The sequence below is a fragment of the Phalacrocorax aristotelis genome, chromosome 1 (genome assembly GCF_949628215.1).
Source record: "Phalacrocorax aristotelis chromosome 1, bGulAri2.1, whole genome shotgun sequence".
Lineage (NCBI taxonomy): Eukaryota > Metazoa > Chordata > Aves > Suliformes > Phalacrocoracidae > Phalacrocorax > Phalacrocorax aristotelis.
The window spans coordinates 98386813-98401269 of NC_134276.1; the positions used below are offsets into that span (position 1 = coordinate 98386813).

General features: G+C 41.4%; 1 protein-coding gene across 5 annotated transcripts in view; it reads right to left on the reverse strand.

The window, feature by feature from the left end:
- Nucleotides 1–14457, reverse strand: part of SLC37A1 (solute carrier family 37 member 1) — a 40802-nt gene extending 26345 nt beyond the window's left edge. The window contains exons 1-9 of one of the 5 annotated variants that reach the window (XM_075099243.1): nt 14292–14457; nt 13070–13132; nt 9795–9947; nt 7978–8059; nt 7026–7152; nt 5355–5433; nt 4374–4509; nt 2738–2814; nt 741–907 (exon numbers count right to left, since the gene is read on the reverse strand). In XM_075099243.1, the coding sequence (XP_074955344.1) occupies nt 741–907; nt 2738–2814; nt 4374–4509; nt 5355–5433; nt 7026–7152; nt 7978–8059; nt 9795–9850 (724 nt within the window). In that variant the 5' untranslated portion in view covers nt 9851–9947; nt 13070–13132; nt 14292–14457. Of the gene's footprint in view, nt 1–740; nt 908–2737; nt 2815–4373; nt 4510–5354; nt 5434–7025; nt 7153–7977; nt 8060–9794; nt 10076–10826; nt 10886–13052; nt 13134–14291 lie in introns of those variants that run through there. The other 4 variants (XM_075099210.1, XM_075099234.1, XM_075099226.1 and 1 more) reach the window with 4 other exon arrangements.

Genomic DNA, 14457 nt, shown 5'->3' on the forward strand with positions numbered 1-14457 from the left:
CCACACATAGTTAGTAGTGAAAACAAGCATAACTAATATCTCTTAAAACGCTTACCAGAAGCGTAATTTAGCAACGATAAACCACCAGTATAGGTAACACAGAACTAGTCCTGGTAGAAATGTGTAACTGTAGGTTTAGAGAAAAAGAAAAGGGTGCTCCATGGTACCCTTCCCATCCTATAGCCACATTAAGTCCTATTCTGGCAGTCCAGCTCATTACATCATTCTAGTTATATCTGCAGAATGCTTTACTCCTTGAAACAGGACAGTTACAGTAAAATAAGCATTCATGCTAATATCTCTGAGTCTATGTTGGGACAAGATGGGGCATTCCTTTTTAATTTCTAATTTAAATTGGCAAAACTTGCTCTATCAGGTGACTTCTGTATTTCATAGCACAGAATATGGATGGCATGGGTTGAATGGTAGCACAGAATATACACTACAGCCAGGTGGGACATTCTGCTAAGATACACTTAACTGATTATTAAAGACAGGAAACTAATGACAGGGCAGTGGACTGAATTCTCAAGTGTTACTCTCTCAGGTATGCCAGAGTCTGAGTGAATAAACTCTTTAGAAGTACACAGGTTCTTCTCCATCTAGTGTTCTGGGAAGAATTTATTTAAGTATTGGCATACCTTGAGGAATATACTTTGCACTGGGTCATTTAGCTTGAACAGTTGGTGTTCTTTACCCATAATGAGCCCTCCACGGTTCTGTCCTATTAATGCACTTACGTTCAATAAGAAACAGGAAACAAACAATCCCCATCACAGCAATGATAACACCAGGCATCACGAAAGAGAGACCCCAGCATGTAGACACCCAATAAGCAGCAATTAAGGATCCCAAGATATTTCCCACTGAAGTGTGTGAATTCCAGATTCCCATGATCAAACCTCTCCTGCGTTTAAAAAAGAACCACAAACATTTATTATTATTCCAACAGTAAATATTACTATCTTGAGAAAAGTGTATCAAAAATTACTGTTCATCTGTTAGTGAAATATTTGCAACCTACTGTTCCTTAACTGACCATGACCACCTCTTTATGCTAGTCTTTCGTCTGGCAATTTCAAGGCACCTAAATATTAATAGAAGTGTTCTAAATACTCCTCTGTGCACGACAGAACTCATCCTGCATTTAATGGCATTTAAAGGCACCACTAGGGCTTGCATAGTTCTGGATAGAGTTTCTTTTATAAAAACAAGTGTGCAGATGTTGTGTAGCATGTGCATGCTAAGTCTGATGCTTCTGGGAATAAATGTCTTTGCAAACACATTGCGCCGATAATCTGATGCTTTCAGGATATGTGAGATTTATCATGCAGAAGAAAACAATCTGTACAGGACAGGTAGAGCAAATTCAGTATTTTCTAATTGCATTCTGGACTTGCTAGGTACTCGTAGAAGATAACACCTGTGCAAGCTTAGCTAACAGACACATCAAACTGCTGCCTGCCTGGAAATCCCAGATTAGAGCTGCTGTAGAATAGGTCCAGTTCAGCTAATGTAAACGACAAAAATCCTACCAAAGTCACAACAGTTAGCAGATTTCTTTTTTCCCTTGTAAGTCATGGGAAAACTGCCTTGCCTCAGCAGGAGTTTACCTGGAACAACCTAATTTGAACTAAACCAAATCATCTCCTTTGGCTGAAAACAAGATTTGAGAGGTCTGCTCATGTTTCACAGAATTTGTAACAAAATGGAAACAAGAACCAGATCACTGACATTCAAACCAGAGCCCCATCTACCAGTCTACTATGCAGCCTCTTGAAAGTAAAGGCTGCTGCTTTTACACAAAGCAGAATCTAAATAAACTTAATTGTTTTACACAGACTCATCAGTTTTGTTCAGTATTGTATGATGGTATCATTCTCTGCATTTTGTAACATTCACCAGAAAGACTGCAGGGACTATGGAAAACTAGTTTGAACCTACATCTTCTTAACTGTCCTGTGATTTTATTTAGAAAGCATATACTTAATTTTCATATGTCTTTCTCTTGAACCGATTGACGATAACGTTTGTTCAATGGTATGTATCTACAACGGATGGTACTACAGTAGCATTACTATATGCTACATGCATCTACCATTATCAGAGCCAATGGATTTGCAAGAGCTGCATGCTAAAATTTATGGAAAACTCCTGTATGATATGCCAAAACAAACATTATGAGTGATCTCTATGGAGGATTAAAGGAAAAAAAAGATGATTTAAAGAAAGTGACAAAAAGAAATATTAAATCAGCTGCCATGTGTATTTTCTTTTTTAATTAAATTTTCAAATTTCTGTAAGTGTGTTAGAAAAAAGACATTAGACAAAAGATACTTTTAAAGGTTCACCCTGACAACTGCTTTGAAACACAAATGAAAACATGGGAAATTCCACATTAAAATGGTGTAATAACAGCCTTTATTAAAAAGTAGTTTCAGACTGTTAATATTCACAAGAATTATTCTTAATTCAATTCTGAAATATTACACCTGAAAAATTAAACATCAGACTAAAAGAGCTACCACAGAACACTGTGACATGGGAGAGAATATTTCAAACGGATATATAAACTAATCAGCCTAACAAAAGAAACGCCTCTTAAAGATCTACCTAACTGCTTGTTTCATCCCCAAAAAACACTGAAGCAAAAAAAAGATATTTAAATTGACTATAGTATTACAGCCCAGAACGTGCTGATTTGTACTTCCAAAACTCTGGATTACGTATTATTTACCTTCCTTTTCCAAACCAGTTGCCAATACATGTAACGACACTCGGCCAGCCAGTAGTTTGCACCAACCCATTAGCTATCTGAAAGTATATAAAAATAATAATAATAAATAAACATACCCTATAATAAGTCCGTTTCTTACACAATTCCTGCCGAGTGCTGCTTTGGGAAAAGGAAGCCTACACAAATGCTTTGAATTTAGAAATTTAGGAGGGGGTTTGAAAGCATTATTCTCCAAGAATAAACAAGTTACAATGTTCTGCAGAGATTCTTCCCTCTACCTACATCTCTCCAATTCTTTTAGGATTTGAACCACAAAAGATAATCATTCAATTGCGCGCTTACAAAATAAATGAAAAAAAAAAATCACATTGCACTGAACTGAACAGAGAAATGAATTCCCCACACTCAAACAGCAACATAATACTGATCTCAATTTGAACATACAGCAAAGCATGTTTGTAGTCAAACAAAGCAGAAAAAAAGAAAACTTGAGGGGAGACTGGATAACTTTGAACATTAACTTTAAAATGCTTAACAGACACCTGTAAATAAACTGAGTGAGAAACTTAACTTACTATATTCAGGCTGAAGTCAGAACTATTTCAGCCTCCATGTTGCGCAGATCATAATCCTAACTTATCTCAACTCCTAAAAAGCTCCCTGTCTAGAATTACACATTAACATAAAGGTCACAGTACAATAATGCACATGTGCAAAGAACATTTGAACATGCAATGAACAACCTTACTCTACCCAACAAAAACCAATCAGGCTGGTGGTGTGAGACCACCCGCGGTATTACAGGATTCACTGATCACACCGCGCAGTGTGGCATTGGTAGAGATAGTTAGCTTAACCCTAAAGGAGCCAGCTCCTGTCGTGGAAACCACATAAGCCAAGAGCACTGGGGCAGTGACATGGTTAAATGGATGACTTGGTGAAAGGGTTATAAAAGCTTGCAGTACCCAAGTTAGTATCGCTGCATGCCATTTTGCACAATGCCATGCAAACGTGCCAGTGGTGAAAGTGCTACTGCAGTAACACAAAGAAAGCAGCAGTGCCAGGTGCAGACCTGTCCAAAAAGGCTCAGAGGTGCTAACCATATCCTGGTCCTGACCTATATTCCGTTTTAGGTCAATGGTAAATATTCTTGGGACCTGTGACCTGATGAAATCTACAAATGGTCTGAAAAATCCCACACAATTAATCTCATTACAGAAACTGCCTGTTCTCAGCCACACCAATGTGAGAGACTGTTCATCATTAGCAGTATAAATGTAGTTTTCCTGCAGAGAAAGCCAGGATGAGTCACGCAGGTCTTGGCAGACGGACATAAGTAAATATATTTGTTTTAAAACTCACCCACATGTAAGCTTGCAAAGATTTCACCACTGATTTGACAGACTGAAACACTTTAATTTGTTTTCAAAGATTTCTTGCATTAAAAAAACATGTTTCAAAAATAAAACCTGGGGCTATGTACTCTATCATTTCTGTCTGTCATCGACAACAATGTATGCCAGCATTTACATCCTCCCATCCAACCACTAATCACTGTTTGCAGCTGAAAAAAACCCAATACAACACTAAACAGCACCATGGAAACTCAAGAATATCTAGGTAACATTGTGCCTACCTGGGCCATTATGTAAAACCACAGATTATGTATATTATAGAAATAACCCAATCCAAACATAGCAGTGAAGAGTCCGCTAGCAAGCATCCCAACTGTCAGATAGTACCGGATAGGTAGCCGTTCTCCTATTATTCCACTTGGAATATGGAAGGAAATAAAAAGAAAGGCAAAAATTAAAAATGAAATCATACCCCAAGCCTTCACAAATAAAAGAGTATTTTGTGTTGTCTAATTCTCATTAAGCAGAAACTTTACGAGTAACTGCTGTTTTCCTTCACAGCAGCAAATGAGCAGGTTTTAGCACATGACAGAAAAAAAACAACAAACATTTCCTGTTCACTAAGTTCCAAGTGCTGACATCTGCACGACCACCTTTCAGGGAGATACTCACCTGAAGCGTGTTGGAAGTCATTTACTTACAGAGTTGTTTTCCAAATGACCCATAGGGTGGGACGTGTCTCCGGCCATTTAAAGCGAGACTTGTCTCCCTTGCTAATTATTCTAGTTATGAAGGTTCTAGTTTTAGTTAATAAAAAGAATCATCTCCAAACAGCAGCTAATATTGCACATTTTAAGAAGGTTTTGGGATTATTTTTTAGGAGGCATCTGCTTCTGTCCTGTGACTACAGAGAAAGCTGACAATGAGTTTAGTCTACATGTGCAAGCTAGAGACTGGTAAAGTTGAGGACATATATTCCAGCATATATTTCTTCATATTCCATATGAAGGAAAGACAGGCTAGATGGCAAGTCACAAAGCATTCCTGCACACAGCAGTCAGGATGGGTACAGGTAAGAAGCCTTCTATATACCAACAAGTATGATACAACTCAGGATGATGTGGGCTTTTTTCCTCGGCAACTAAGTTCACACTCTCTTCTCCAGAAACTTTACAGTAGGAAAGGACAATATCTCAGAAGTAGTACAGCCTCATAAATTAACAGTAAGCGATAAAGCAGATTTCCAAGAGAGTGAGGTTTACCTTAAATACATTCCAATTGCATATGCACACAGAAACGAGTAATCCAGTGCTCCCAGTAACTGTTTGTAGTTGTTCTTATCTAAGAATAATATTCAAAACAAATTATCAGTTTAAATGTACCAAAAACTCCCCAACCATTTTTGCATATTACAAAAGAAATCTTAGTGAACACGCGCTGACATTTAATTTTCTATAGGCAGTTTGACTTAAGCATATATTTTGCACAACATTTTGTTTAACCAAAGAAATTCCCTCTACAGTTGACCCTTTCGCATGTAATAAATTAGAAAAATATTGGTAGGCCATTTTTAATTCCACCTTATTCAAAACAGCGTTTTGGGAGAGAAGAAACACAAGGTATTAACAAGGTGCTCTTTTCTTACAGATCTTTCGACAAAAGAAAAGCCAAACTTTAACAGACTTTATTAAAAGTGGAGAGATGTGAGGCAAATGTGTGAGGTCCTAACAGTCAAAATGGCTAAAAAAATCCATCATCATATAGGCTTTTAAGGAATCAGCTTAATATATATTTTTAAATGGTTAAAGCTTTTTGCATTTCATCTTCCGACTATTCGTAAGGCACAGAGATAGAAGTCTTGTTAAAAAAAAAAAAAAAAAGCCAGGGTTCTGCTCTGTACAGCAAATGACCATTAAAAAAAGCTAAGTAGTGTTTTAGACAAGCAAACTCAGTCTCCCTTTGGTCCAGGGACATGAAACAACAACCAAGTTTAACTGCATCCCAATACATCTGGAAACCTGTGGGACTAAATAATTTCAGCAGACAGATTACCTTGCAACAGGCAGTTTATACCAGGAATTTTGTTCACAGGAAGCCCAGAGCTCAGATCTTTAACTATCTTTGAACGGAGTAGGACTTTTTTTTAATTGCTGATTAAAGAATAATTAGAATGAATGGCTAGATGGACTGGAGCGGACTGGCACATTGACAGAATAGACTATTCTACTTCACTGACGTTCTTGGTAGTGACAAAAGTGTTAAGGAATTATTAAAAATCTCTATTAACCTCAAATACAATTAAATTCAAATTTAATTGTTAGTAGGCAAATACTTTTTGTATTTAAGTGAAAGGCCAGGTTCGTAAGCTATTCAGTAAGCTGTCAACTCTATTCTGCAACAGTGTCTCCCATTGTTCTCCATTAAAATGGGGAGAAAAACACTCTTTCTGGCAGATAAGGATTCTGAAAACTTCCAATTTAGATAAACACCAAGTAATTTCATGTAAATGATTGCTGGACCTTGAATTAAAACAGCAGACAATTATAATGATTTATTTTATTCTTCACTCCTTTTTTCCCCTTACAGACATTCTAAAGACAAATCCCATTTTCTGACTGAAAACTGATCTACTGGAACTATCTCATAGCTATAACAGATAAAATAATGTCAGTTGTTTAAGTGACTTTATGTAGGAAAGACATCATAAGGTAATTCACAACTTAACTTTCTTTGGAAAAATCAGTGAGAACATGGAAGACAAAACACCCCTCCCATACACATCTCCTGAACACCTCCACACATGAAGAAGATATAGCAAGAGGCAAATAATCTAATTATGAATACCAGCTCATTATTATGAAAGAAAAATAAAAACTTAAAAAATTAAAAACTAAATTAAAAAACCAACAGCAAAAAAAAAACCCAACCCTTACCAAATGGCTCCCAACCGCACTGAGATATATTAGATGGCTTTTTGACAGGCTGAATCTGGACAGCATTTTCTTTGTAGGAGTTGACTTCAACTTCATGTGAAGCAGCACAATGCTTATGCAGCTCTCCCTGATACAGAAGGGAAATTTCAAAATGGAAAATTCACTTGTGACTGTTAATCCCCTGTACAGCAACAAATTTAACAATTCTAGTTCTGCACGAACCTGTGTCAAACCCACTGAAATCAGTAAAATTGTTAGCCATTATCTATTACTTGGTATTTTGCTGGGTGAAACCACCATTACATGAACGAGTAATTACATCAGTAAAAACAACATGCTACAGTGAATTGGTGTTCCTGATACCGCAGAATTTCAAAATTCTTCCCTAACACCAAGCTACTTTGCCACTGTTACTCATCGGTTACAGAAAAATACAGCCCTGGGGGATTTAATTTGTGTTTGGCAAGTTACACAGGCCAAAGATTAAACAAACCTAGAATGAGATAATGTTTTGCCACCAGCTTCACTGGAAACAGAATCCCAGGTGTACAGACAACTATGACGCTCAACAGTACTTGGAACAGTCTTGTGAACACCAGTAGAATTTTACCATGTTTGACTCAGCAGTTATTAGCAACTTTTCTCAAACATATGAATGTAAACCTGTAAACTCTTAATTTCTATAACTAGACTAATTCACATGAATTAAATGTAGGCATAGCTGTTTCAAGTGTTAAGCCCAACAATTAGGGGTATACGCAATATTCTGGGTGTGGTGTTACTAAAGTTTATCAAGCAAATGTCACTGCATGTTAGCCTTATCAGTTTTTCACCTTTCAAACCATTCCACGTTAAACACTGCCTTTCGCAAAAGGAAATACTGAAAAATACAACTACTTCCGTGTTTGGCAGGTGTAGAAGGATGTTTAAAGAAGGATGCAACCTTGCTTACCTTAACTATACTAATAGGTTTCCTTGATAAATGGAAGCTGGCATACAACAAGAAAGTGAGAGAGAAAATGAAGGCTCTATACCTATAATATATATTAAAAAAAAAAAAAGAGTATTTGAAAATTATTTTATTCATATTTACTTTTAGTACTAACTTACACAAAAACATTACACACGGCATTAGTAATCTTGGAATAGTGGAAGACAACTTTTTTCACGTTCTCTAACAGCCTGAAGAACCACCCTAGCAGTTACACTGCTTTACAACACCTAGTCTGATCTGGCTTTGGGAGGGAGCTTGGTAGCACACAGGTATGAGCAGGACAACACGGCAGTGCTCTGGCAGCTGATCTGCCTTGTTTACAACCTTCCTTTGGGGTCGATTAAAAGGCAGTTCAACATTAAACATACTGATAATCAAATTTCACATTTCACTCTCTCATCCAGTTTTCCAGTATAATTAGGACATAAACAATGGCTCTGTGAATTGTCAGTTTGGCTACTGTGTGTTATTACTTCTTTCTTTCCTTACTGGTTTTAGGATTTTGGTTTACTTTTGCCTTCCTCTGTAACAACCAAAATCAGCCATTTCTAGAGATGGACTGACACTGACTGTGTACTGTCAGCTGGAGCACATGAACATAATTAACCAGCTTCAGGATGGGGAAGGAATTTTCCCTTGTATCTCACTGGCATCCTTCGGTCTTTCCCTGCAGTTCATCTGCATTAAAAGGGCACCTCAGACACCCTGTCACTGCAAGCATTAAACAAAAATAGCGATCTGATCTATTCTATTCTGTACCTGCAGCACGTTTCAGTTGTTTGAGGAGGAGAGTGTTTTGTGGATTTGTGCATTTCACAATACACAGAGATCAGGGTGTATATACTGGCTCTTTCTAGCCTTGATCTTAAAATTAACATCTGTAAATAAAAGTACATATAGACATACAAAGATCTGATATCACACTGTCTGCTATGGTCCCTAACTTTTAATTAGCCTTTTTCAATCACTTTCTGCCTTACAAACTTTTACATAACAATGGTCTTGTTTTATTGTTCTGGCATATTCACAGAAACAATAAAAACAAAAAGTTATCCCACGAGTTGAGTTATTCACCCCCATGAGGAAAACATCCTCACAAGTGATAAAACTGAAATGACTTTGCCCTTGCTGCTCTACTAGAGAAAGCATGTGATAAAAATACTCAAATGGGAAGTGCCTGGTCTTTCATTTGTTATTTTTGTTATTCACACACAATTGACTCAGTATTCTGTCGCAGAAAGCACAAGAACTGATGCCATCCAACTTCCAAGATTAGTCTTCCCAAAGCAAAAGAGTTTTCAGTTTTGTTTTGTTGTTTCTTTTGTGTTTGGGGTTTGTTTTGTTTTTTTTTAATATTACAGTAGCAAGAACTAAAACTGTAGTACTACACGTCTATATTGCACATCGAATTATGGGAGAGAAAATACACTTCTGGTTAAGAAAAGAAAGCTGGCCTTGAGCACTCCTCCCACCTAAGAGGTTGAAAATGAAAATCTGAAATTTATCCCTTTAAATACATACCTTGCAAAGAAAGGGACAAAAGGCTTTGCTCTCTAGCATGCTTGACTAATAAGGACCTGTCTGGGTTCCTCCAACAAAGTATCTCGCTTTTTAAATGCCAGCAATATTTATTCATTATACAACTGACTATATTTTCTTGCTGTATATATTGAGCAATGAAAAAGCAAAACCAGAGCAAGGCAACAGTATCATCTTCCCCAGATACAAACTCACATTGTCCAAAACAAAGATCACCACCATACTTCAAGACTTACCACTGATCTCTTGAAAACGAAGTGATGAAGCGAATCCCAGGAGGAAGCTGAGCCATCTACTCTACAGCTGGTATCAAATTTTAGGTGACACAGTTGTAAACTTGCGACAACGTTATCTGTTCTTCAGAATGCCTACCAAAGATTGTCCCAAACCTGTGGGATGGTAGGCTGTTAGGAAACTTGGAAGAGACGCTGCAGAGCTGATTTCCCTGTAGGTATTGTTCTTATACCGTCAGTCACGATGTAGCAAATTCTTCACTCTGCCTTTGTTAATTGCTGATCTTCAAATAAGAGAAGCTGATAAGTAAATATTCTTATCGACTTATTGTAATATTTTCTAATCATAATGTTTGAATCAGCAATTATCTATTTCAGAGACAAGTAATTACCATCTAGACATCAAAAATGCAATGGGGACCTTTAAGCCAATACAAATTGCAGCCTTTTCTGAATTTTATCATGTATAATCTATTTTTGAAAAGTCAACCAGTATAAAGCAGTGGGGACATAAGGGAAAGATGAACTTAGAACATGATACAAAGCCAGCTGACATCAAAACACACTGCTCTTTGTCCCAGAAAGACTATAAATAGGCAATTCCCCACCTTACAAAGATCTATTTTAACACATCAGAGACACTCATGAGTTTGAAATTTGTTCAAAAATGACTGTAGTATTTTCAGCCCAGAATAGAGACTCCTCCAGCTTGAGAGTTGGTGCTGCTGAACAACGCCGCCAGCAAGGCTTGACCAGCTCTCCCTCTTCCAGCCCAATTTCCCCACCCCAGTATCAGCGCTGCATATCACCAGAAAACTTGAGAATGAAAAAAAGAAAAAAGTTTTTTCACCACTTGAGCTCCCTGCACCAGCTCATCCAGCACAAGGGAGAAGGCAGGCTCACGTGTGTACGTAACATGTGGTGAAGAGTGAGACTGTGGCAGCATCAATTCAGTCTGATTTAAAATCTTGTAGAGTTCCTCCTGTTTCTTCAAATTTGGGCTGAAGCCCCTCAACAGGAAAATATATACAGTACCCTTTATTAGAGGCACTGCAACAGCGTATTACAATGCTCTGTTATCTTGCAGCAAGTCTGAGCCAACTGTTGAGTATAATAACAAAAGGCACTGTAGGCAAAAGGTGTGACCGCAACTCACGCAGGCAAGCTGAGCCTCCCTGTTTCCTGACAGCAGAGCCACCCCAGCAGGATGCCACATAACGCACCAGGGTCTGCAGCATAACCCCTATCCTGCTGGTAGTAGCCCAGCTAGCGGGCTTAACGCCAGCATCAGCCACTGTCATGCTCCTGACAGGAAGCTGGCAGGACACAGGACTAGCTCTTCTGGTTAAACAAAAGGAGATGAGCTAAAGCAAAAATCTCCTTTGAAGAAAACACACCTGCCAAGACCAAGGGTTTGTGAGAACCTGGAAATTTTAGAGGCTGCCACCAGGCAGGCAAAGGTGTGACCCTCTCTCCTCTCCTCTTTATTGCCCCGTCTTACTACAGAAATCAAAACCACTCCTCCCTAGCCAGCTGAATGACAACACCAAACAGTATCTGCTTGGTCAAAGCTGGCAACTTGAAAGGTTCACTATCCACACAGGCTCTTCCCCAGAAATGGAGGAAAACTACCATCTCTTCACAAAACAGAGTATCCCACCAAAAGATCAAGGGTCTGTTCCTTTACACTGACACGTTTTTGTCATACCTTTAATTTTTCCACAATGTCCTGGTTCAGCTTGACACCTCCCTCCCCTAAAAGTGAACTGACTTGCTAATCTCGTTTGGCATGTTCCACCTCCTTCCCCCAGTCCTGAATCAGATAACTGGTTGTGCAATCAATCAGCAAACCCCATAATCATTCCCACCCAACATCAGTTTCCTACCTCCTCTCTGAGGTTGCAGAGGTTAGGGAAAGTGCAACCTTACACTCTCCTCCCCTCTCCCACCCCCAGCTGCAGATCCCTGCCTCTCCCTGTGTCAGACCTTGTACTCATGCAGCGATGGTTCAGGTGGCTGTTCCCTCAGAAAACCTGCCCTGAAAAACAGCTGATCCAACAGACAATATTTACTCACTCTGCGGCCATGAAATTGCTACATAGGATGCTCCTTTATGCAGGAGCATAAAGGCAGGGACTAAAGGGGGGAACTGCCCCTTACAGCCATGGCTAGCCAGTTAGGTCAGCTGAACTCTAATTTCAAACCAACAACTGCTTGTCAGTAATTTCGTGTTTGGTTGAAATGAGCTGTGGATAGCTCCAGTGGGAGAAGAAAGGAAAGAAGAGGCAGGCACAGGCAACCCAGAGGAGGAGTGAACTTTTCTGCCAGCAGTATCAGATCTGTTTCAGGGTGGTCCCAAACCCCATCTCCCCTCTCTCGCAGTTATCCCAAACACCTAAGCTACTATTTAACTGGCCACACTTTAAGTGAGGTGACACACATATCTACTGGGAAAAAACTGAAAGGCTGGCAAAGAATAAAACTCTGAGGCCATAAACCTCTTTAAATGGTTCTCTTACAACGGGACAAGGCAATTGTCATCACAGAAAAGGAACTGTTTTGCAGGTTACTATTTAACAGCTTTAGCGTATGCAGAAAAAGATTTCATGCATCTTATAAAGAGCTTTTAACCCTAAGTGGTCACACATGGTCGCACATCTGTGTACCTGCTGCACAGATCACACTCACACCACCTCCCAACAGCATATCCTGGCCATAAATCCAGTCACGAGGCCCTAGCAAAGATGACTGGATTCTCAGCAGCATTTAGAGGACTGCACCCTAACTATATTTGACAGGAGCTGATTTCATTTTATCTACTGCAGGCAGAGAGATCCACGTTCTCATTTACTCATCAACAGCTTACCTCTGTCCCCATATATCCGTAAGTTCCTCTGACATTGATGTGCTTTTAATAAACAAATAAAACTTCCCCCACAAAAGCAAAGAAACTTGCGGCAATAAAACTTGTGGTAACAGGTTATAAAGGCTGCATCCTGCTGTAGATTAAACCAGATTTTAAAACCAAGCTATTCTTCAAAAGTGACATTAATAGGCTACAACACATAACTGGTAGTTTACCAGCACGTCCTTTATATTTCCGTTTCACTAATGAAGCCCAAGGACAAGCTCCAATTCAGTCACTCGAACTGGTTTTCTGTTCTTTCATTTTCAGCAACTATTTTACCTGACAACGAAAACAAATACTTTTGCTCCCTCCTTGTTGTACTGCAACGTATAACGCAATATCCTGGTACTTACTTGGAATCCACATTTACCTTCCAAACTTTGTATTACTTCTTCAGGCTTCCTGCTGCACTGGCTGAAACATAGCTCCCTCCCTGTTTCAGGAAAATACAGTCACTCGTGACTGGCCTTTACCACTGGCTCAGCTGTGCTGCACACCAGAGACAGAGCGAAGCTCCTGCCTGGCCCCTGCCTGGTTGTGCACGGTTCCCCTGGAGGGCAGACATTAATACCATGTACACAGAGACAGTGGGAAACGCCAAGTCCTCATCAGGGTGTCCTTAAGGACCCCAAGGGCCTTTAGACACGTGCAGATGAAATGCATATTGTGCTTAATACCCAGCAGCTCAGCACCTGAGCCATAAACTGCCAAACCCATCAGCTTTGGACCTTGAATGGCCATATTCCTTCCATTTAACACGGAACATGGAAAATGAGTTAATCCTGCTTTAACAGCAGGGGACAAGAGTCCCTGTGATTAGAGAGGGAATCCACACCTGCGCCCCAGGACCCTGCATCACCAACCGTACCAGTCCACGCGCTACCACACCACCAGATGACCCAGTGGAGGCCTAGAGGTCGAGCCAGGCCTAGGCCAGCGCACCCTCACCCCACGGGGCCAGCCCAGGCACCGAGCCAGGGGAAGGTGGCAAGCACAACCCTCTCCCCACGGTGGGCCCTTCACAGGGGTATGAGGCGCCGTGGGCTCCGGGAGCCCCCGCTCCCACCGCACGGGAAGGTTTCAGGCAGTTCAATGCCAGCCCAGGGCTGGGCTCTGCCTCTGGGTTCCAGCTGCTCGGTGGGACCTTGCCTGCACCCTTAGGGACACAAGGGCTGACTCCCTCTGCCACCAACGACAGCCAGGGGCACTCCAAAACACCGCTCCCCGGCTCCGGGGCCTGACTCCGCCGGCTGGGGGGGTGGTAGGGGGGTCTCACAGCAAGCCCAGCCTCAAAGAAATAAAATGGGGTGGAAAGCACGGCAAAAGGTGAAGGAAAGAAAACAGAGACCCGAGGGCGGTGGTGGCAGTTGGGGCAAACGCCTGAGCCCCGGCAGCGCTGCAGCCGCCTTCCCCGTGCCTCCGGCGGAGAGCCGGGGCCGCCGCTCCCGGGACAGCCCCCGCCCGGCCGCCGCTCCGGGGCAGCCCCGCGGGGCCGCCGCCAGACGAGCAGGAAGCGGCGGCGGCGACGCCCCCGCTCCGCCCCCGCCGCGGGCACGGCAGGTGCACGGCCGCCCCCCGCCCGCCGAGCCTACCCGCCGCCGCTCCTCTCCTCCTCCCGCCGCCGGTAGCTTCCTGCTTCCTGCCTGGCCTGCGCCGAGCCGAGCCCAGCCGAGCGGCGCGGCCGGGCGCGGCTGCGGATCGCCGCCCGGCCGCGGGAGCTGCGCGGCGGACCGGCCTGCCCGAGCCCCTCCCCACCGC